The sequence below is a fragment of the Bombina bombina genome, chromosome 4 (genome assembly GCF_027579735.1).
Source record: "Bombina bombina isolate aBomBom1 chromosome 4, aBomBom1.pri, whole genome shotgun sequence".
Lineage (NCBI taxonomy): Eukaryota > Metazoa > Chordata > Amphibia > Anura > Bombinatoridae > Bombina > Bombina bombina.
Genome location: NC_069502.1, coordinates 406,007,631 through 406,032,599, shown reverse-complemented (window position 1 = coordinate 406,032,599; position 24,969 = coordinate 406,007,631). Strand labels below are relative to the sequence as shown.

Genomic DNA, 24,969 nt, shown 5'->3' with positions numbered 1-24,969 from the left:
AAATCTAATTTAGAAAATGTAGAAATCTTATTCAGAAATTAAGAAAGTGCTTGATTGCAGTTACGGTCTCCAGTTACTGTCTCCAAAGGCTGTGCTACAAAATATTAGGTTAAGAGTACCAATATTTTTGTCTGTGCCATTCTCATTTGTTTTACTGTGACGTGCAAAGTCATAAATCAGAAGTAAAGATTCCATTATATTACATTTGAGATAAAGAATGGTGGATACCAAATACTTAACTATTTTTACTTAGTTTAAAGAAAATGGTGCGTTTTATTAAAGAAGTGGAAGGGTTCCAATACTTTTCGCCTACGTCTGTATGTGCATATTTTTCTAATTTGCCCTTCTAACATTCTGAACCACTTGCTGCATCTTAAAAAGTAATCCAGTGTTTTTGACCCGATTCACACATTTGGACTAGGTTTAAAGTAAATGCATTAGCTGAAGCACAATTGAATTTAATGCACATTAAAATTGCGCAACTTCATAGCTCTAGTTTACTGTTACGCTCTACAAAAAAAAGTTGCACAAAACACATAAAATAGTACAGTTACGGGGGCGTGTCCGAACTGCGACTATACACAGTCGCATTTTCCCTGAGCTCTTACAGAAATCTTGATATCCGCTGATAAAAAGGACATTTACAGCAAAAATTTATAACCATCTGTGTACATGAGTAAGCCTGCCTGTCAGCATCTGAATTTTTGGGAAAAATTTGCACTGTATTCGTGAAGTTTGAGCCCGGCATCGGACGTAGAAAGCCTAGAGCGGCGGCTCACATATAGGCAGCGCCACCCCCCTCGAGGAATCAAGGGTTTTTGCCTTAATTGGGGCTCCACAAATCTTGCCTGAATTACGCAACCCTTTGCAGCACTATACCAGCAAAAAAGTACCCGAAAACGGGAAGATATCTTTATTTACTCCTCATCCCTATATTGAAACAATGGCTGCCACACAGGAAACAGGCCTGCAAGCACACTTTGACTACCACATGGAAAGATTGGAATGCTGCTTCCAAACCTTACTTGCAAGGGCTCCGTGGGACTATTTCCTGCAGGCTCATCAACTGCATAAACAGCTCAAGCAAGCTCCTATTACCGCGGAGGTAGATCCCAACCAGGACACATTTGAAACTACCGGACCTCCTTTGCCACCTACGTGCGCAAGGGGACCTCTGCACATTACTCCACAACCGACGAGCCGCATGGCGGGAGCCTATGAGACGGTTGAATCGGAGTGTGCTGGTGATGTCGAGACCTCAACCAAAAAGCTGCCTGCAACCGCAGCAATCAACAGCGTTAACGTAGCAGAAAAGAAGGCAGGTGATATAGCTCCAAAGCTCCTGGCGTTAAATGGGACCTTGACAAGGGCTGAGCCGGTGCGGGGCTCGGGGCGAACTCCCGGGCTGCCTTAGGTACCGGATTTTGTATAACCAGTTAGGCTCTGCTAATGTGTCCCATTTTGAAAACTTGAATGTGAATGATAACCCTAAAATAGCTTTCTCAAATCGACGCTACATCTATGGCCCAGAAGATCAGGATTGGGATGTTGGGACATTGTTTTCCTCTGAGGACTATGTGTGGGAATCAGAAGCTGGAACTTAGTGTAAGCTCTTACCTGGCGCACATGGTTTACTACATGTTAAGGGAGAGTTCCGACTAATTCCAAACTGTTTTGTTCTAAATGTTGTCCATTCTTGTGGTGCACTTGAGTACATAATCTATCTTGTAATGACACAGTTTTAGTGTTTACAAATAACTCATTATAGTTAATCATACTGCCAAGCCGGAAGGGTACCAATGAGGCCTTCACTTATTATTTACTTAGCCTACTTCCTGCGGCTTACGGCCGGAGCCGGGGATATACTTGTTTGCAAAAGGCTTTGACTAAAGAGGTTTCGATTTCAGCGGTTAGCCTAATAAGTTTATACTGTGTTCTCTATACCTACTAAACACTTATTCTGAATAGCATGTTGGATATTTGCTTTTTCCCAATTTTGCTCAAAGTGCAACGCTGCTCTTGCATTGTCCTTATTCATATTTATATGTTTTCTGGGGGTTAAGTGGGGGCATCCTACAATATACAGCATAAATAGGGCCTTGTGTATTTAGAGTGTAGCACTGCTTACAGGTAATCAGAATGAGAGAACTTTTATTCATCTTGCTATCCTATATATATATATATATATATATATATATATCTCAATTCATTAACACATAGCATATAGCAAAAAACATCCAACACGCAATCCTATAAAGCACTTTAACAGTGGAGTATCGCAACTCATTATGTTTTCTTAAAATTAAGCTGACACAAACTGTTATGTTAGAGAGGAAGGAGGTAGATTTGGAAGTTTTTCTTTACTACCGTTTCCCAATATTTAGGGCCTGGTTTCAATCTTATTTATGTTAATGCTTAAAATAAACAAGAGAGCTCCCAATTAAGGTTCATGCATCTTTTATTTTATTATTTAAGGACAGGAAAGTCTTTACAGCATTATTACTTTAGAGATGCAGTTTTTTGGTTTTGTTCTTTATTTTTAAACCCCTATAAAGTATTTTTGTCATACCAAGGATCCAAGAGTGATCCACTGAATCTAGATAAGGGGAGAAAATGAGGGGAAAGGTTATTCTATCTTGGGCGCATCTTATTTCTTTTTATATGCAATGTATATAAGTATTGTTGATTGCAATTTGCAAACAATGTTTGTTAAAAATGTTCACACCCTCAATAAAAATATAAAAAAAAAAAAAAGTACAGTTACTCATAATGGCAGTCTAATAATTATTAAAAAAATTGCATAAAAAAGTTATAAGGGCTCAAAGATAAGAGATCTCAAGTGTTAGAGAAAAATAAGGCATGCAAATAGCTGTAATATAGAGATACATATACACACGTTTAAATATGTATGTGTGTGTATATGTGTATATGTATATACGTGTGTGTGTGTATGTGTGTGTATATATATATATATATATATATATATATATATATATATATATATATATATATATATATATATATATTGGAGCCCTTTTCAGTCAAGTAGCTTAAAACATGAAAAATCATATTTTGTTTAACTATATATTTACTGTAAATATTTATTTACATTACAATGTTCTTTACATCTTAATCTAGCCCTCAGTAGGTTATACAGTCAGACCCTGTGCACACTGGTTACCGTTATAGCAGGGCCGATTTGTCTTTTTAACTTCCCATAAAGTAGGCACCATTAAGTTAGATAATAATAATAATAATAATAATAATAATAATAATGTTATTAGCTGCTGAAAAATAAATTAAACCTCAAATATGTGTGCTAAAGTGTTTGAGACAAAATTAGAGACAAATGCATAAAAGTGTTTTAATATTAATAATTTTATTATATATTTAAATCATGAGTTGTTAAGGGGCCTTTCTATATAAATAAAAATACTTTCATTCATTAAAGACAATTATGTGTCTAACCCTTGCAAAGGAGATTAAAAACCAGTTTGAATACATAAACCTTTGCCACGCTTTAAACACGACAGGTGAGCCAATCAGGAAAGTCACAGGTATTACCAGTCTTGTTCAACTCAGAAATGGCATAGTAGAGTACCTGCTGCATAACATTTAACTATGCGTTTGCTGACATTAAATGTAAGGATGCTGTACCTTTAAGTCTCTCTCCACCCCTTTCTCTCCTAAGCTACTTAACCTCACTTCCTTTAAGCAGACATTGCTTGAGTATTTTGTTAATAGTCTAGCTGTATCTTACTCTGGATTTAACAACCTCAAACCAGGCTACCTTTTCATAAGAATTTTGGAACATTTATTCAGTTTCCTTTTTGTTTCAAACAGTGATTTATTTGCTGTTTTCCTCAATTCATTCCTGAGTGATTTCCTGTGCCTATCAGCCTCATTCTGGCTTCTGACCTCCTGTCAGCTTGCTAGGAATCCTGCTTACAAGGAACTTTGTGAATCTACACACATCTCTGAAGCAGCTGGGATATTTGGATAACAACCCTCCATTTAACAGACTGCAATCCTCTTCATTTCAGCTCTCTGTTGTGCATCTATTTGCAAGCCTGAAATCGCAAGTATAACTTTTGTATAAGGAATTACCTGACATTGTTTGCTTGCTTGAACTTTTACTACTATATTTCTGTGCTTTGCTTGATACAAACCTCTTGTTCTCACATTCAGATACATTTGTATACATGTTCCTGAACTCTAAAATATTATTCAAAGTATCTATTGCTGGGCATATATTTATATTACTTGCTTGTCTCTGCACAATTTGTTTTCATGTTAAATGAGAACCCTTGCAACACTTAATTAAATCTGCTGATTTTCTTCATTGCTAAGGTTAATAACATTTTTCCTTAGAAGCAAATCTCAGCTACAAAACTACAATTTATAAACACAAGATTTTAACACACATACTGTTAAAACCTTACATTAAATTATAACTAAGCAGAATAAAACAAAGCACTAAGCCTAAAGGTTACCACTCGCCACTCATAGTCCGCCTCCCTAAAAATGGACACAATTAACAGTGCATAAGTGAATGAATGAGAGGGCGCTAGATAGCTTGAGGTAACCAACACATTTATTCTAAAACATCAAGATAATAAAAATCAAGCAGGTAGGCAAATATTTAAATAAGCAAGGGATTTTACATATAGTTAAAAAACAAGATAAGGAAAAATGAAAATATAATGATGAATATAAAATAAAAAGTAAAAAATAGCCAAAATACCACCTTAAAGGGACACTGAACCCAATTTTTTTCTTTTGTGATTCAGATAGAGCATGCAACTTTCTAATTTACTCCTATTATCAATTTATTTGTTCTCTTGCTATCTTTATTTGAAAAAGAAAGTCCAGAACCTTGGACAGCACTTGTTTATTGGTAAATGAATGTATCCACTAATCTGCAAAAACAACCCAGGTTGTTCACCAAAATGGGCCAGCATCTAAACTTACATTCTTGCTTTTCAAATAAAGATACCAAGAGAATGAATTACATTTGCTAATAGGAGTAAATTAGAAAGTCGCTTAAAATTGCATGCTCTATCTGAATCACAAAAGAAAAAAATTGGGTTCAGGGTCCCTTTAATAAATAAAGACCACTTTAAGTGGGTAACAGTATTATATAAAATTACAAATGTACTTCAACTCTAGAAAATATTTAATAGATTATTTTTAATGTTAGTATGATGAATTAATATCATCCAAATATGTAAATATGACCAATGGGACAAATAGGCAGATGTCTTAACCAACCTATAAAGAAATTGTATTCTGATTATATCTAATTTTATTACAATTCTATATTTGCTAAATACATCATTATTAATGACACAAAGAGGAGATAGAGAGGGTTATTTTATGACAAACACGATGTCTTATTTTTAAAGCAACCAGTTATATACAGATGTGTTATTTTAGGATTGCTCTAAACTCCCAAAAAGGGGGACAGAACCATTTCTGAGTTTAACCCTTTAGGAAAAAGGGTATCTAGCTTGTATATTATCTCTTGGCATATTTTATTGAAAAAAAAAAAAAAAAAAAGACCCTCTGATAGGAGATTCTCTAACATATAAACCCAAAATGATATTTAGAAAGGCAAAAAATTTGAAACAAATTTTGGCCGCTAGTGAACTTAAGAAAGAGGGCAATTCTATGGCCGATAAAGATCTAAAGGGGCAACATTTCAGGGGTTTCTTCCCGTGCCACACATGCAGAGCCTGTAGATATAGCACAAAAAACAAAATCGATACAATTACTAGGAACTGGGGAAAGTTTCGTTATTAAAGACACCATTAGATGTTCACAAAAAGGGGTTGTATATTTAATAAAATGTTCATGTAATTTATTCTACATTGGTGAAACTACTAGGATGTTGAGAGATAGGATCAGAGAACATCTCTGTAATATAGAAAAAGGAAATCTCGATACCCATTTATACTAACACTTTAGAGAAATTCACAATCACAACTTACAGTATTTCAAATTTTGGGGTATATGCATAGTTACGGGAGACTGGAGAGGGGGTAATTTTGAAAATAAACTCTTAAGGAAAGAATCAGAGATAATATACAAACTAGATACCCTTTTTCCTAAAGGGTTAAACTCAGAAATGGATCTGTTCCCCTTTTTGGGAGTTTAGAGCAATCCTAAAATAACACATCTGTATATAACTGGTTGCTTTAAAAATAAGACATTGTGTTTGTCATAAAATAACCCTATTTCTATCTCCTCTTTGTATCATTAATAATGATGTATTAAGCAAATATAGAATTGTAATAAAATTAGATATAATCTGAATACAATTTCTATATAGGTTGGTTAAAAGACATCTGCCTATTTGTCCCATTGGTCATATTTACATATTTGGATGATATTAATTCATCATACTAACATTAAAAATAATAAATATTTTCTAGAGTATGGTATAATAATGTTTTTCACATACTATCGATGTTCATAATGAGTTAAGTTTAATTAGGACTGAATTTCCAATATATTTTGTCTTTTAAGTTAAGAAATTCATATCTGTTATGAGAATACATTTTAATTTATTTTCATCTTTCAGAATATAATTTCATTACAGGTTGGTTAAAAGACATCTGCCTACTTATCAGATTGGTCATATTTGTATGCCAATATATTTATTTATTATACTGACATTAAGAATAATCTATAAATACTTTTAGAAGTATGGTACAATATTTATTTGTTTTTTACATAACTATCATTGTTTTAATGAGTTAACTTTAAGAAGAATTGATCTTTTAAAGGGACACTCAATCAAAATTAAACTTTCATTATTCAGATAGAGCATGCCATTTTAAACAACTTTCCAATTTACTTCCATTAACAAAATGTGCACAGTCTTTTTATATTTAAACTTTTTCAGTCACCAGCTCCTACTGAGCATGTGCAAAAATAAGTGTGTATGCATTTGTGAATGGCTGATGGCTGTCACATGGTACGTGTATGCATTTGTGATTGGCTGATGGCTGTCACATGGTACAGGGAGAGTGGAAAAAGACATAACTTTTAAAATTGTCAGAAAAAAAATCTACTACTCATTTGAAGTTCAGACTAAGTGCTATTGCATTGTCTTGTTATCTTGCATTTGTTGATTATGCAAATCTACTGTGTTGACTGGTCCTTTAAGTTAAGAAAGTCTTATATTTGTTATGATAACTTATTCTAATCCTTTTTGCCATATACCACCTTTTTATTTTTATATTTATTATATCCGATATGAGATATCATCAGCTTACTACTGTCCAAAGAAAAATCGGATAACATTTGTGCAGGCATAAAGCACATAAGGCTGTTTTGGTCCAGAATACCACCTTAAACAAAATTCCACCTTAAGAAACAATTAAGTTGGGACTTAACCAATGGAATCGAAGCAGCAGGTTTTTAAACATGGTTCCAGGAGCAGCTGCTATCTTGAAAAAGCCCAACATAACGGGTGAAACGCGTTGAAGGAAGTAAAGTTGTTTTGTCCTGTTAAGAACCTATCATCCAACTAGGTACCTAGTTCAACCTGCGCGTGATACACGCTAAGTGCGGGTCTTTCCATTTTTGTAACACAAACTTTGCAACCGCCGGGATCTTGTCGGTACTCCCTACGCAGAGGAACCGTGAGTAGTGATATTCATTACATAAGACGCCACAAGATTTGTGATCCGGTAGGATTTGCTTATTTAAATATTTGCCTACCTGCTTAATTTTTATTATCTTGATTTTTGACTAGATGTTTTAGAATAAATGTGTTGGTTACCTCAAGCTATCTAGCCCCGACATTAAATTATAGTAAGAAAGTTGCAACTTTTGATATTTATAATATTTTCACATTGTTAACAATACTTATGGGGGGGGGGGAAACACCTCTAGTGTTCTTTCCTTATAAAACTTGAGATACACTTCTCTATGGGCTGTTAATTTGTTTTTCTGCTGGTTCTCACCTTTAGCAAACAACCTGCAAACACAGTGAATCCTAATTTGTGCAAGTGCTTTGCCAGAGCCAATCCAAATCCTGAGTCACAACCGGTAATCAGCACCTCCTTTTCTTGAACCTAGGCAGCAAAAATAAAAAAGGATAACTGACATTACCTGTAATATCAAATATGTATATTGAGTTGCACAAAAAAATAATAAATTTGAATTGCTTTGATATAATCAACTGATAATTTTATATTTGCTCAGTAAACACCAATGTCCACTACAAACACTATTTATAATCTCTAGCAATGCATATACACACACATTTTATATATTTACAGTGAAGTCTTTTTTTTACATTATTAAAATATAGAGCAATGTTTCTTTATACTGGGCTACAAGTCATTAAAATAAGTAACTTACTCTATTGGAAGATTCTCAGCTAAAATGAATATAAACAAAGCAAAGTAAGGACTTGCAACAATACCAAACAAGAAGCAATACGTTTTATGTAGACTAAACAACCAATTAAAAACAAAGTCCACTGATAACTTTATTTTGGCAGCAAAGATATAGGTTCAATTCACAAAGTGCATGTAGCAAATGGAGAATATTACTCTCCATAGTTTTCATAAACCATTCAGATCAAATTCCAGTTATCTAACTGAGAAACTAATCAATTCCAACCTCGGGTGAACATTTGTTATTAAATATGTGGCAAAAAAACTAAACATTTTATTATCAGAGAAAATATATCATTAGAATGACAAATAACAGGACTTCTTATTTTGAGAAATACTAAAAGGATGTTTATTTATTATTATAAGCTAGCCATTACATGTACCTGTCCTTTACTTAAAGGGACACTGAACACAAATGTTTTCTTTTGTAATTCACATAAAGTTACTTAAAATTGCATGCTCCCTTATTTACTCCTATTGTCAAATTTTCTTCATTCTCTTGGTATCTTTATTTGAAAAGCAAGAATGTAAGTTTATATGCCAGCCCATTTTTTGTGAACAACCGGGGTTGTTTTTGCCGATTGGTGGATAAATTCACCCACCAATAAACAAGTACTGCCCAGGGTCTGAACCAAAAATGGGCTGGCTCCTTAGCTTGGATGCCTTCTTTTTCAAATAAAGATAGAAGAGAACAAAGACAAAATGATAATAGGAGTAAAATTAGAAAGTTGCGTAAAAGTGCATGCTCTATCTGAATCACAAAAGAAAAAAAATTTGGGTTCAGTGTCCCTTTAAGTAAATTTTTTATTTTGCAAAGTAATGTATACACTCTTGTATATAGAATTGCTTCAGAGCTGAGGAAGATAGGATACTGCAATACTCTTGATAGATACTTACACATGCATAAAAACACACACACATTCACATCAGCATTGTTAGGACATAATGCCAGCAACGCTTTTACTCACTGGTAAAGTGCCCCTAGGTATGGATGGCATGGCTACCCACAGAACAAATACAAAGTACAGAAGCACAATGCCATATGTCGCATTGGCTCCAGGGATCCCCGATAATTTGAACAGCAGATTTAACACCTCTGGTAACCCAAAGCCCAAAACCAGAGTGAGCCCCAGAGAAAGGAGCACAAGGAGGACTGTCTTGAGCCGAACTGCAGGCAGACCCATGGTTCTTCTATATCCCCTCACCACTAGCCTGCAGCTGACTGTTATAGAGAGGAGGAGCTGCAGGAGATCACTTCCGTGGGAACAAGCCAACTCCCACCCCCGCCAAAACCTGCTGGAGCTATCAACTGTGAAAGCCAAGGGCAAAGACTAACTGCATTCGGCCAGGTTAGTTATAGTGTATGCATTTATTGTATGCCTTTTTGTATATGCAGTTTTACCCTTATAGTGCGCACGCTCTAAATGTAGTACTTTATAAATGTTTATCTTACCAAATATTTGGACGATGTATGCCATTTTAGTAAAAATAGTTGCATTAATATGAATTAATACGACCTATAAGGTTTCTACTGTTCAATCTAATTGTGTTAGCCCGTTGATTGCCAGGGGTGGAGTCTTTGCTTCTCCGGTTCGTTACCTGCACGTACAACATGTGGGTGAACATATGCTAGCTGGGGTGATGGTTGTGACTCATTAATTGTTAAAAAAAAGTAACTGAATATAGGACGCAAACTAATGTGGGTTGGTTAAATAAGTTGTGCTCACAGCTCAGAGGCGTTTGGCACATCAGTTGTGATTTAGTTATATGGGTGTTAGAACAATGAATACAGAATGTATGATGTAATGTGAGAGAACACTTATCTACGGCTTCGCTCAGCGATTATTTCTGTAAAATAGTCGTCTAAATATATGAACAGTGGTTTTATATGAGTTAAAAGAGCTGGTCAGTTTTTTCATTTTTTAATTCAGGATAGTAAATAAGAACAACTTGCCTGTCACATTATGGTTCTCAGCGTTTTGGGCTTTTTCACTAGACATTAACAATGTTTGTTAATGGTTTTATTTCAAGTAAAGTAGAGACTTCGTTTTTTTATTTGCTTTTAGTGTAGAGGTCAAGGTGAAGTGTGACAGACGAAGAACGCAGGAATAATGCTGGCTGCAAAGTGTGGAGGAGTAACCCGCTGCCAGAACCTAAGGTTGGTGTGTAGTATACAATGTCATCCATATGAGGCACGCTTATGCTATACTACAAGGTTTATAGGATGTTGCAAATTTATAGGAATAAGGAGTAGGATGTACTTATAGTTTTTGACATTGGTTAGTAGCTATTTAAAAAAAAAAAAGTGGACTATCTCTAATAAAGTTTGCAGGTTCAAAGGGACACTAAACCCGAAACAACTTTCTAATTTACTCCTATTAATTTTTCTTCGTTCTCTTGCTATCTTTATTTACAACCAGGAATGTGATAGGAGCTGGCCCATTTTTGGTTGAGAACCTGGGTTATGCTTGCTTATTGATGGGTAAATGTAAGCCTCCAATAAGCAAGGTCTATCCATGGTGCTGACCCTAAAATGGGCTGGGTGTTAAGATTTACATTCCTGCTTTTAAAATAAAGATAGAAAGAGAACGAAGAATAATTGATAATAGGAGTAAATTAGAAAGTTGCTTAAAATGTCATGCTCTATATGAATCATGAAAGAAACAATTTGGGTTTATTGTCTCTTTTAAACCTGCAAACTTTATTAGAGAGAGTCCACTTTTTTTTTTAAATAGCTACTAACCAAGGTCAAAAACTAAGTACATCCTACTCCTTATTCCTATAATTTGCAACATCCCATAAGCCTTGTAGTATAGCATAAACGTGCCTCATCTGAATCATGAAATAACAAATTTGGGTTTAATATCCCTTTTTAAGTGTGCAATAGCATTGGGTCTAAAAAAAAGACCAGAAGCCTTTATTAAAAAATACTTTATTGGGGGAAAAAATGCTAACCATCACCTGAGCCTTCAACGAGTTGTCCTTTTGGTGGTAGTGTGTTTTTATATGAGTAGGGTGGAAAGAATTGTAGAGAGAGACTTGCTCAACACAAGGTTGCACAACATTCAATATGTAAAGAGAGCAATATCTGCAAAGCGCAATAAAATGAGGTATACCTGTAATGTATATTTTCAAAAACACCACAAAATCCCTATAAACGACCCTGCAGTGAGTGATCAGTATCTCTTAAAAAATTTTTATCAAAAAAAAAAAAAAAAGTATTTTGTTTTCACATAGTTTGCAGTTCTTGCACTCCTATTCTAATGCAATCTCATATAATTGTTCCTAGAGTTTATCCACTTTTACGTTATCATCCAGTCCTAGAGAAACCATTTCCTTAATAACCTGCCTTTCACTGATTATCTTATCCCTATGATAAACAGTCATAAACAGTGGCCCTCTCTTCTCAGTGTCAGATTATCTACTAATTTAGTAACAAGCTGATATATTTATAGTCTAAAGGCAGATCATGCCATTAAAAACACCCAGATTACTTCTTATTGGTTACCTCTTCCTCTTTGTATCCTTTGCTGAAATGTAGCTCTTTTTCCATGAGAATATACTTAGGAAGGCTAAGGAGTGTGCATGTGTCTTGAGCTTTATATGACAGCAGTGCTTGCAACAATCTTTTTAACAATGTTAAATACACACCTGAAAGTTCTAGCCTGCCTAAGAAAAATCACATTTAAAGGAGCTAAGTTTCAACAAAAGTTACCAAAAGAAAAGTTAATGGGGGAGAATTTTTTTTTTTTTTTTAGAATCATGAATTTTTAATTTCAAATCCTGTTCCCTTTTTTTCTCCAAACTGTTCTGTTCAATGTTAAACCCTCTATAATAATATTAAAAATAAAAAAAAATATACATACACACACACACACACACACACCACATTCAGCTTGTGAGCGAGTGCTGGACTTTTTTTTATGTGTGTGTAACTGTGTTTGTTTCTGTATTCACCCTGTGGACCTGCACCTAGGCAGGCACGGGGTTAACTGCCTGTGACCCTGCAAGTGGATGTAGCTTTATGTGAGTGCGATAGCAACCAAAGCTGAGCCTGGTTGTGGGTCATGGGTCTGGATGTGCTGTTCCACTCCTTAACTTTGCTTGCGCCTAGGAGTGATTACATAAGTCTGTGAACCCTGACTTGTTCCCAGTTTATTAGCCTGCATTTGTGTGTGTGGCTGTATTAGGGACTCGGGCACTAGGAAGAGACCTTGATGTGGTGCCTGAGCTTGTCCCATTTGGCCAAATGCGTTAACTAACTCTTCCAATTTTGCTTTTAATCTCAGCTGAGAGCTTGTGAGCGAGTGCTGGACTTTTTTTTTATGTGTGTGTATCTGTACATACATACATACACACACACCTTTTTAATCTTTAAAAAATATTATTCACTTCTACATCTAAAAACTGCTGCACCTATCATTATGTATGTGGCAAATATTAGAGAAAAGACATTTCTTTTTAAGACTGGTATGATTGTAAGAATGTGTAGCAATTCTTTTATCTCCAGTAATTTTCTGACACACAATTTTCATTCATAAAAGGAGTCCCAATTTCACTAGTCCTACAAATGCACTGCTTACAGATTTCTCAGTCTATTATTATGTTCGCAGTTTATGGGGGGAAAAATAAATAAATTTCTGGAAAAAAAACTAATAATGGATCACTTCTAAAGAGCATTTCTGTCTGAGGCCCATAATGTAGCCATGACCCCATGCTGTTAAATGAGACATAGCAGATCATAGCATTGGTGCTGCTTATTGACAGTTTGTGGAATGGAGCGGTTCAAACTCGTCTAACACCATCAAATGTATTGCAGTAGAGTTAGTACATTTTTAATATTACCGTATTGTTCCGAATATAGGCTGCTCCTGATTATAGGCCGCACCCCTAAAGTTTGGTGCCATTTTAAAAAAAATAATAATTTTTAACTGCATCTCTCGCTCTCGCGCTCTCTCTCATCCTCCCCCCACAAATGCAGACGCCTCCTTAATCTCTTAACCTTCCTCCCTTCCTGACAGATAAGTCTCCTTACCCTCCTCCCCCCCTCACACACAGCCCCCTCATAGGCTGCCTCCTCTTAACCCACTCAGCCTCCTTCACATAGGTCCACTACTCACCCTATTAAGCAGTGGTGTGCTGGCATGGTGGCTCTGTGTGTCTTCTGTCAGATTAACAAACTTGGCAGATCAGCTAACGTTCCATCAGCTTTCTGACCGCATGCATGCGCTCCACTAACAACCTTAGACCCATCAGATTGCTGGACAATTTTTAAAGCGGACACGGGCACATGTGCACTTATAACACTGGCTCCTTCACTGGCCAAATGAATCATGGGCATTGTAGTTTTAAATAAATATTTGGGCATTTACGTCGACACTGGTTGAAAAAAAGGCTCACTCTGTACCCACAAAAGTGTCCAACAATCTGACGTTGAGGGGTGTTGTATGCGGGGGCTTTGGTTGTCAGCGGCGGCTGGCAGAGTCTCCTGGAAGCCAGTGTGTGCCCAAACCCCCTCCCTGTAATTTTAACAAAAACAGCGCTTACCGTTTTTACCATAACTAGGCACACTGTGGAATGCTAGAGGGGGAGGAATAATTAGCATTTTCAGTGGCAGCTGGCCGAGTGGAGAAATTATTTCGCACATTGTTCGTAGGGGCACAATTCTCCCTGTAGGAGAGCAGCAGAGAGTAACATCCCGATTGTAGGCCGCACCCCTAGTTTAAATACTTACATTATGGGGGAAAAGTGCAGCCTATACTCGGGACAATACTGTATTTTTATGCTCTTTCACAGAACATTTTGCCAGCCGGATGGCATTATGAAGTAGCCGGGTAGGGGCAAATAAATACTTTGGTATTTTCTCTTATTTGTAAATGTTACTTAAAGGGACAGTCTAGTAAAAATTAAACTTTAATGATACAGATAGGTCATCCAATTTTAAACAACTTTCCAATTTACTTCAATTTAATTTGATTTCTCTTATCTTTTGTTGAAAAGCATACCTAGGTAGGCTCAGGAGCAGCAGTCAGCTAGTTGCTAATTCGTGGTTGCTCATCTTGTAGTTGGCTCACCAGATGTGTATTGCTTCCCCTTTAATAGGGTACCAATATAATGTAGCAAGTTTTGATAATAGAAGTAAATTTAAAAGTTGTATACGCTTTCGAGCTCGTGAAAAATTGGTGTTTTATGTCCCTTTTGTATATGTAAATGATGGGATGTGATGTGTTTTCATGATCATATACATTGTTTGAAAATGTATATCCAAAAATACAGTCTTTAATTATCTAGCAATAATACCCCTCCTTGTTTAGTGTCCTTACATTTATAAATTATCTATAATTTGCCTGTGACGGCTTGTTTAATAAATGTGGCATCAAAACCCAACTTTGTGTGTCTTATCATTCATACACCACAAACATTTATTCTGAAGGTGCACTATGCACAGTATTATCAAAATGTCTGCCAGGGAACACTGCCAGTTCAGAAAAGATAAATCAAAGTTCAGCTACACAGGTATAACAAGGCCTGTGGTAATGGCTAACATTGCCAGGACTGTATTTTGTTTAGTTTACTTGGATGGCTGTCAACTTGTTTTATTTGCAGACTGAATTGAAAAAGGACCAAAAACAACTTGAACCTAAATTCTCCCCACTACCAATGATCAATCATTGGTAATAAATTGTTAAAAGGATATTAACCACCTTGCTTTTGTGTAAAATTCTGCTTGTCCTACAATCCCTAGAGAGGATTGTCTAGGAAGCGTGGGACAAAGCACAATTTAATGCTACCAAGCAAGCTGACTGTAGATATCCCTAACTGACATGTTTATTTCCTTTTTAGGCTTTTTCAGAAAGTGTCTAATCCACTTCAGACCTTAAGTAGAAGACGTCCCTATGCTAGCAGTGTAGAGCAGGTAATATATGTTATGTCTTGGCAAATACTGACATGGTAGCATCTGATACCAATACTGACTAAAAATGTATTTTTTTTTATTTTTTTTTTTATTTTTTTTTTATTCAGGAAAATAAAGCTGTGCTAGTCACAGGGTGTGATTCCGGATTTGGATTTTCATTGGCTAAGCACTTACACTCTAAAGGCTTCACGGTTTTTGCTGGATGTCTATTTAAGGTAGAGCAAGAGTGTTTAAAATTTAGATATATATCTATCACACAATATTAGGTCTGTTTACAATATAGATGTCAATTTATAATACACATTTATTAAAGGGACACTCAGGTTAAATTAAAATTTCATGATTCAGATACAGCATGTAATTTTAAATAACTTTCCAATTTACTTCCATTAAAAAAAATGTGCACAGTCTTTTATATTTACAATTTTTGAGTCACCAGACCCTACTGAGCATGTGCAAGAATTCAGACTATATGTATATGCATTTGTGATTGGCTGATTGCTATCACATGGTACAAGGGGAGTGGAAATATACATAACTTTGAAATTTGTTATAAAAAAAATCTACTACTCATTTGAAGTTCAGACCAAGTGCTAATGCATTGTCTTGTTATCTTGCATTTGTTGATTATGCAAATCTAATGTGTTGACTGGTCCTTTAATAATACTTCCTAACCATCCATCAGACACTAACATTGTTTTCTCCCAGTAGACTTGTCAGTCATTTAGCATTTGATAATGTAGCGAGCAGACACCTTGTTGACAGGATTATTGATCATTCAGCACAGTAACAAGCAATTAAAGTTTTATGTTACAGGGTTTTTACAACCTAGTGGTTGTTGCCAATTGAAGGCTAAATAACTGGTACATAGGAGAAAGAGAGAGGAACTGGTGACCAGTGCTATAGCTTAACTAGAACAGCTGGTAACTCTTTTTTTTTTATTTTTTTTTTTATTTATTGTTTTATTAAGTCTTGCTTCTATTCAGTGAAAAAAGTATCCTGAATGCAAAGGAGAATTCTACACTTTTTAAAGGGCCATGCAACCCAAACATTTTTGTTCTTGATATAGGTAGAACTAACAATTTTAAACAGCTTTCCAATTTATTCTATTCTTTAATTTGCTTTGTTCTTTTGGTATTTGTTGAAGGAGCATCAATGCACTACTGGTTTCTAACTGAGCACATGAGTGAGCTAATCACAATGGGTATACATATGCAGCCGCCAATCATCAGCTAGAGCCTAGGTTCTTTGCTGCACCTGAGCTTACCCAGATAAACCTTTCAGCAAAAGATAACAAGAGAAGGAAGCAAATTTATATAAAAGTAAATTGGAAAGTTGTTTAAAATTGCATGCTCTTTCTGAATCCCCAAAGAAAACATTTAGCTTTCATGTCCCTTTAAAGTGCTGCTTTGAAATCGATGCAGGGAAAACATGTATGAAGGCAATAGTTTTGTTCAGACACCCATTTACTTGCCAGCTCCTGCATCTCTGCTGTGTCGCACATGATAGCACTGAGCACCTAAAGTAGAAATGCAGTAGTGTGCTCTCCTTTCTAAGGGACAGACCGTTCTGATATGCTCTGCTTGCTGACCAGTGAATGTACACGACCGCTGATCAGTTCTCTTTGCCTGCATATGTTTTCAATGCAGTGAAGACCATTTTAACGTTTGCTTTCTCATTGAGTGTTTATTTGCAGAATGTACTAAACTACAAATGCAAGAGGTGTTTAAAGAGACAGAATAGCAGAAAAATCATGTTCTCTAATTTGTTCATCTTAATTTTAAGACTTGTGACACTTGCACTATGTGTTTAACCCCCACAAAGTGGTGAAACACTTGACCAGCAGTGCTCTGGGGGTCCCAAGCAGTACTTCTACTAGGTGTATATCTGCTTTACTTTGGTTAAACACATAGTAGTGTAAAGTCGCTAATCTTAAAATTAAATGCTCTAACAAATTAGACCATTTTAGACTGTTATGGCCTTTGATTTTTTTCAGTTAGCAGTGTTTTCATATTAAACACCTCCCCCCCCATCATAGATTTAGACAGCTAAGAGCTACATTTCTTTTGCCATCAGAACAAAACTTTGTAATCAATAATAAAAAAGGGCCATCAGATTCCATAAGTAATATTTACAGTCATATGTACAGGCTAATACTAGCGCATACAGTAAGTTTCTGTGATCAAGTTCATATGACTGATGTGTGATCAAACATAAAATAGGGTGTTGTTACATTGTTATAGACCATGTAATTGGTACCTTGTCTAAGCTAAATTCTGTGGGTCATATGCTGATGTGTGTGAATAAAATATTCACAACGAAGTTGTCTTAAATAGACATTAAAGAAAAAATTGGGTTTAATATCCCTTTAAAGGCATATTCCAGCCAAAATTGGAAACCACATGGGTGCATTTCGGTATGGTAATAATAAGGTGGGCACAGCATAAGTACTGCAGCAGCAAGTGTGCACGATTCCCAGGTTCTGCCAAATCTCAAATCCAGAAAAAATACAAAAATGATTGTTACAAAGTTGCTTTATTGGGACATCAAAAAACACAGCAAGACGTTTCGGTCTCAATAGACCTTAATCATGTGACTAAAACGAGGCCTAACAACCACACCTATATACCCATAAGGGGAGGAGACTATTACCTTTACCTGTTACAGGTGTACATATAGCAATAAGATACAAACATTCAAAAAGTTCACAGCTCCATCTAGTGGTGAAGAAAGGCCATCACTTGCATCTTTTTAGGTCACTAAATATTGGAAGTACAAAAGATAAAGATATAAACAATTAGCTCTATATACATTATCACTAACTCTTGATCCATATAGTGAGCAACACTTTTAGAGATATTTACATAAATTCAGAAGTACATTGAAACTAGGAAATTTACAATTGATCACAAGGTAACACTCCAATCTATTTCTTTATTCATCCCTAATGGAATCAGAAACTGTAAAGTGTAGATCCAATATGTCTCTCTACACTTTAGTATTCTCTGTCTTACACCACCCCTTCTTGTTTTTTTAATTTGTTCAATTATTTGGTACCTAAGTTGGGATATACTGTGGCCAGCTTGTAGGAAGTAGTTAGAGACAGGAGCATCTCTATTACCGCAACGTATATTATGATCCTGTCTCTAATCCTTCTGGTAGATTCTCCAATATAAATTTTTGAACACGGACATTTTATAAAAAAAGATTGTGTCTGATGATAAACTAGCACAGACTAGATTAAATGAAATGGGTAATCTCTTCTTACAGAGAGGTTATCCTAAGCCACTAGTGGAACAACAGATTAGAGAGTTTGGGAATGTTTCTAGGACTTCTATCTTAAAGGGAGAGTATGGTAACAAGAAGAAGAATGACAAAGATAAAACTAAGCAAATTATTTTTGTCTCTGTTTAACCCTTTGAGTAACAAAATTACAAAGATCATTAGGAAACACTGGTCTATATTAAAAGAATTGAACCCTAATATTGTGGAATTTCAGGAGGCACCTATGTCAGCCTATCGGCGGTGCAAGAATATAAAGGATGTCCTTATTAAAGCTGATGTGGGATCTAAGAAGAAAGGTATTCAAACCTTTTTATCCACCCCTAAGGTTGGCTGTTTCCCCTGTTTGGGATGTTGCAATTGTGGCAACATTTTAAAAGGTGATAATTTTGTACACACCCTAAATGGGAGGAAATATAAGATCCCAGGTTATTTTACCTGTAATTCTGAATATATTGTGTACCTTATAAAATGTCTGTGTTCAAAAATTTAGGGCCGGCTCCTAAGCTTTACATAACTGCTTTTTAAATAAAGATAGCAAAAGAACAAAGAAAAATTGATAATAGGAGTAAATTTAGAAAGTTGATTAAAATTGCATTTTCTCTCTCTTTCTCTTTTTTTTTTTTTTTTTTTTTTTTTTCTCTCATGCTGAAAACATGTAAGGTTTTAGTTTATTTAAAATAACGGGGCTGCAATGTTAAAACCTAGTTATTCCTTCTGCTGCAAATATTAAAATGTAGGGATTGGATACTTAAGAAATTTTAATTTATAGCTCAAATATTTCCTAGCATAAAACCAATATAGCCTTGTAATAGCTGATATTGAGTTCCAATGTTTTGAAGAAAAAAAACAAAAAGAATCGCTGAACTATATTTTAATGTATTGTTTGCATTTACCATGATACTGATAGGATATGGTAAATAATATATTTGCAAACTTAAGTGTTAGTGGTTTTCTTTGGGGATGGAAAATGCTAGTGCAACCCCCTTAGTGCTCATGATATCATTTTCTGGCAGACTTTGGAAGGACGATCTTGTTACAGCAGAACGTGGTATAGATTAACCATAAGTATTTGTTGTTGTGACATATGTACACTGCTATGCTTGTGTTATTTTTATTTGTAGTATGTAGATTTCACCATTTAAATAATATAGGTATAATCTAGTGCATTGTTAAATCTATGCACCTTACTAATTGGATTTTATGATATTGTCTGATGTTTAATCTGTCCATTCCAAATGACAGGATAACGGAGATGCTGGTGTAAAGGAACTTGATAACGTGAAGAGTGACAGGTTAAAAACTGTGCAGCTGAATGTTGTAAACCAAGAGGAAGTGGACAGGACTGTGGAGATTATACGAGAAAATCTTAAGGATCCTGAAAAAGGTGAGTCTTTACACCTCCATTCTTTTTCAGATAGTCGTCCACCTCAGCTTTTCTACTACATGTCTACTTATCCTTTCATAACCTCCCAAAATTCAGCAGAGTAAAGTTCAAAATTTTGAACATAATTTCAAAGTACTTACTAAATTTTTGTTGTTTTAAAAAGATGGATAATTCCTTTATTACCCATTCTCCAGTTTTGCATAACCAACACAGTTATAATAATACACATTTTACCTCTGACTACCTTGTATCTAGGCCTCTGCAGACTGCCCCCTTATTTCAGGTTTTTTGACAGACTTGCATTTTAGCCAATCACTGCTTGCTCCTAGGAGCTTCACGTGCGTGTGCTCAATGTTATCTATATGAAGCACATGAACTAACACCTTCTAGTGATGAAAAACTGTCAATGCTTTCAGATTAAGATGCGGCCTTCACGGTCTAAGAAATTGGCATATGAGCCTGCCTAGGCTTAGCTTTCAACTAAGAATACCAAGAGAACAAAGCAAAATTGGTGATAAAAGTCAATTGGAAAATTGTTTAAAATTACAATCATGAGTTGTTGGGGGTTTTTTTTTTTGTTGTTTTTTTACTTGACTGTCCTTCATGCATTCATTCATATGCTCACTGAGACATACAATAACCACATTATGTTCAATTGTATTAGATCATTGTTATTACAAAAGCTACACATTACTATTTCAAGTGATGACAATGTACTTCAGATATTTTTGTGATGCAGGATATGTGACCCTGTGCTATCATTCAGTTATAACCAATTATAACCTCTCACATGAATTGGTTCTGGTTATCTTAGTCTAGTTTAAAAATATATTTTATTAAACGTATCATACTAGAGGAGTATCTTCATTTTTTTTTCTCTCCGTTTTAACATAAGTAATCGCTAGAGTTTTAAGGCAACTGAATTTTTGCTGATTTTTCTTTTAACCTAGGTTTATGGGGTGTTATTAATAATGCCGGCATTTCAACTTTTGGCGAAGTTGAATTCACAAGCATGAACACCTACAAAGAGGTCGCAGAAGTTAACCTGTGGGGCACGGTTCGAGTAACTAAAGCTTGTCTTCCCCTCATCCGCAGGGCAAAAGGTTTGAAATCTTCTTTACCAAATATAAGGAAGCATTAAGCAAAGTTTATTTACAGCTTGCAGAAAGGAATGGCTAATTTTGTGTACACATTTGTTACTATATATTGCTCACAAATGTATGTATACCTCTGGGCAAATTTAAGTGGCTGAAATGGGGTCAACAAAGGTCAGCCTCATCCTCGTAACCCCCCCACACAAGGCAGTCAAGTATAAATCAAAGCATGTATTTAATCCATAAAAAAACAACAAATCAAATGAAACACGAATATTGTATATGAAACAAGCTAACATCAATTTTATACCCATATTTTTAAAAAAATAAAATCACACCTCTGTATCTCATAGGTGTCTTACTATCTGTCGTGTAACATCCTGCGTTTAGCATTGACAAGTCACATAAATAGAATTAAACTTTTCTTTTTTTTTTCTTTTGCAAAATATACAATTTTGCAACCTTATTTCATCGTAAAGAATAAACCATTTTTTCAAGTCAACTTTATTAGAAGAATCTGCTTTAACTCTTTACCATACAATATTATTATTATTATTATTCATCAGGATTGCAGTCAGATATGTAGATCCACATAAAGCCATTTTACATGGTTTCATATAGAGGCTGATCACAATGAGCATAAGTAGAGAGGATTTTTCTGAGATTCAAAAATGAAATGCAAGTAGGAATAACTTATGAGGAATTCACTTTCCCAGGATGAAATGTCACCCCTTAAGAGAGAATACTCATACTCCAATAAGATGATTAGCCCTCTATCACAGACTTATTGTCCTCCAAAACTACAAGTAGGTTAACTGTATATTGCTAGTCAACATACTTATGTCCTGTCACTTTTGTGTCTTCCCAGGCCGAGTTGTGAATATCAGCAGCATGTTGGGTCGTATGGCAAATCCTGCCCGCTCTCCTTACTGCATCACCAAGTTTGGTGTGGAGGCATTTTCTGACTGTCTTCGCTATGAAATGCACCCATTTGGTGTGAAGGTCAGTGTGGTGGAACCAGGGAACTTTATTGCTGGCACAAGCCTTTATAGCCCAGAAAAGATCAAAGCAATTGCAGATAAAATGTGGTCTGAGCTCCCAGAGAGCGTGAAAAATGATTATGGAAGAAAATATTTTGATGAGAAGATTAGCAAAATGAACAATTATTGCACCAGTGGATCAACTGACACATCACCTGTCATTAACTCTGTCACTCATGCCTTGACTGCATCAACACCCTACACCCGATACCACCCCATGGATTACTACTGGTGGCTCCGAATGCAGATCATGACACATTTCCCTGGTGCAATTTCTGACAGGATTTATATACACTAGAACCTGTTCCATATGTAGGCCTTAATACAGTCAGGTTATTGTTATTTATGCTACAAACCTTGTCTAGCTAACTAATGCTAAAAATCAGATTCTTTATGGCATATTACCCCCCCCCCCCCCCCACACACACACACACACACACACACACATTGAATTTCTAAGTATTGTATAAGGAAAAATAAGAATACTGAGAAGACGAATAAAGATACTGATGCTCATTTATGATAAACTGTCCTCCATGTAATAGACCAAAAATAAAACTCCCTACCAAATCATCATACATCATTCCTACCCCCCCCCCCACCATAAGATATACTCTAACAAGAGGTCCTGCTTCTGTAATCTTTTGCTGCCGACTATGCCTCTTCTATATATAATCTAATTGTGTTCATTCTGTTTGGTTAATTATATCAGTGATTCTGAATTGATAGTGCCTTATTTTTAACAGCATTCATAAGATCTAGCACTTAGAGTTCAGCTATGTGAGTGTTTTGTTCTTCTGTGTAAGTTAACCTTCCAGTAATGCCAGGAATTAACATGACATTGTTATTATCAGCTACATGTTTCAGTCCTATATTGTCTGTTTCACGGGGGAAAAATCTACCTCAATTTTAACAAGGATCTTCAATTAAGTCTCTTCAGATCTGTTTTTGTGATACCTCTAAACTCGTATTCTACAAAAAGCATTTTAAGTTTAATTAAAATAATTAATTTTTGTTATTGCAAATTACCTCATAAGGGCCATGACCAGCTCTTGATCTACATTTGTCTACAACACAAAGAACCGCTCTTGTGCTTACAATAAAACTTGAAACCTGTTACCGTTGTGCCTTTATTTGTATTAGTTACTGTGCTTGACACAAGATTAACTAATACAATTTGTTCTAACTTTCTGTAATGTTTTTTTTTATTATGTATTCATTGATAATAAATTATATACTTTATAATGACTTGCACAACATTGAATTAATTTGTATTTGGTGGTGGTCTGTTTAACTCTATTGACAAACGTATCTGTTTACTAATGCACTTATGTTACTAACATAACCAGATTGCCATAATGGAGTAATTGGTGTTTTATAAAACCTACCTGCCTTAGCTATGTGCTCTGTGTAATGTTTTTAAAGGGTTTGCAGCACAACTTGCATGTTACTAATTATTAGATATCTGCATTTGTCCTTGGATGAAAATAGATGTCTGAATTTAGGCCAATTTGGGCATTCTACAGAATCGGGAGTATCTGAATGAACCAGGGAAGGAATTACATTTCTCCAACATTGGTGTGTCCGGTCCACGGCGTCATCCATTACTTGTGGGAAATATTCTCCCCCACAGGGAAAGGCAAGGAGAGCACACAGCAAGAGCTGTCCATATAGCTCCCCCTCTGGCTCCGCCCCCCAGTCATTCTCCTTGCCGCTCTGAACAAGTAGCATCTCCTCTGGTGAGGAGTTTGTGGTGTTAGTTGTAGTTTTTTATTCTTCTATCAAGAGTTTGTTATTTTAAAATAGTGCTGGCTTGTACTATTTACTCTACAACAGAAAAGTGATGAAGATTTCTGTTTAAGAGGGCTATGATTTTAGCACAAGTAACTAAAATCCATTTCTGTTACCACGCAGGACTGTTGAAACCAGAGAACTTCAGTTGGGGGTAACAGTTTGCAGACTTATCTGCTTCAGGTATGACTAGTCTCCTTCTAACAACACAGGCTAATGCTAGATGACAGTCATTTTTTCCCCTCAGGGAAAACGGTAAGCCATTTTTCTTTCACCTCAGCAAAAAAGATAACAGGCTTCCCCTTTTTGATTTTCTTTCATGTAATTAGCAAGAGTCCATGAGCTAGTGACGTATGGGATATACATTCCTACCAGGAGGGGCAAAGTTTCCCAAACCTTAAAATGCCTATAAATACACCCCTCACCACACCCACAATTCAGTTTTACAAACTTTGCCTCCGATGGAGGTGGTGAAGTAAGTTTGTGCTAGATTCTACGTTGATATGCGCTCCGCAGCAAGTTGGAGCCCGGTTTTCCTCTCAGCGTGCAGTGAATGTCAGAGGGATGTGAGGAGAGTATTGCCTATTTGAATGCAGTGATCTCCTTCTACGGGGTCTATTTAATAGGTTCTCTGTTATCGGTCGTAGAGATTCATCTCTTACCTCCCTTTTCAGATCGACGATATACTCTTATATATACCATTACCTCTGCTGATTCTCGTTTCAGTACTGGTTTGGCTTTCTACAAACATGTAGATGAGTGTCCTGGGGTAAGTAAATCTTATTTTCTGTGACACTCTAAGCTATGGTTGGGCACTTTGTTTATAAAGTTCTAAATATATGTATTCAAACATTTATTTGCCTTGACTCAGAATGTTCAACATTCCTTATTTTTCAGACAGTCAGTTTCATATTTGGGATAAATGCATTTGTTTCAATCATTTTTTCTTACCTTAAAAAATTTGACTTTTTCCCTGTGGGCTGTTAGGCTCGCGGGGGCAGAAAATGCTTCATTTTATTGCGTCATTCTTGGCGCAGACTTTTTTGGC

The 24,969-nt window shown here is 35.7% G+C and overlaps 2 protein-coding genes across 2 annotated transcripts in view; one reads left to right on the top strand and one right to left on the bottom strand.

Moving 5' to 3' along the window:
• Positions 1-9,646, bottom strand: part of LOC128656343 (D-beta-hydroxybutyrate dehydrogenase, mitochondrial) — a 99,898-nt gene extending 90,252 nt beyond the window's left edge. The window contains exons 1-2 of the mRNA XM_053710195.1: positions 9,380-9,646; positions 7,974-8,084 (exon numbers count right to left, since the gene is read on the bottom strand). Coding sequence (XP_053566170.1) covers positions 7,974-8,084; positions 9,380-9,595 — 327 coding nt within the window. The 5' untranslated portion in view covers positions 9,596-9,646. The remainder of the gene's footprint in view (positions 1-7,973; positions 8,085-9,379) is intronic.
• Positions 9,625-23,249, top strand: BDH1 (3-hydroxybutyrate dehydrogenase 1). The gene is made up of 7 exons (XM_053710196.1): positions 9,625-9,760; positions 10,478-10,569; positions 15,255-15,327; positions 15,435-15,542; positions 19,855-19,996; positions 20,947-21,099; positions 21,959-23,249. Exons 2-7 carry the CDS (start codon positions 10,523-10,525, stop codon positions 22,426-22,428), a joined length of 993 nt encoding a protein of 330 aa, XP_053566171.1. The 5' UTR covers positions 9,625-9,760; positions 10,478-10,522; the 3' UTR covers positions 22,429-23,249.
• The last annotated feature ends 1,720 nt before the right edge of the window (positions 23,250-24,969 follow it).

Bases quoted from the DNA above. Each gene is read 5' to 3' on its own strand.
- BDH1 (XM_053710196.1), top strand. From the start codon at position 10,523: ATGCTGGCTGCAAAGTGTGGAGGAGTAACCCGCTGCCAGAACCTAAG. The intron at 10,570-15,254 runs GTTGGTGTGTAG...TTTCCTTTTTAG, and splicing joins ACCCGCTGCCAGAACCTAAG to GCTTTTTCAGAAAGTGTCTA. The intron at 19,997-20,946 runs GTGAGTCTTTAC...CTTTTAACCTAG, and splicing joins TCTTAAGGATCCTGAAAAAG to GTTTATGGGGTGTTATTAAT.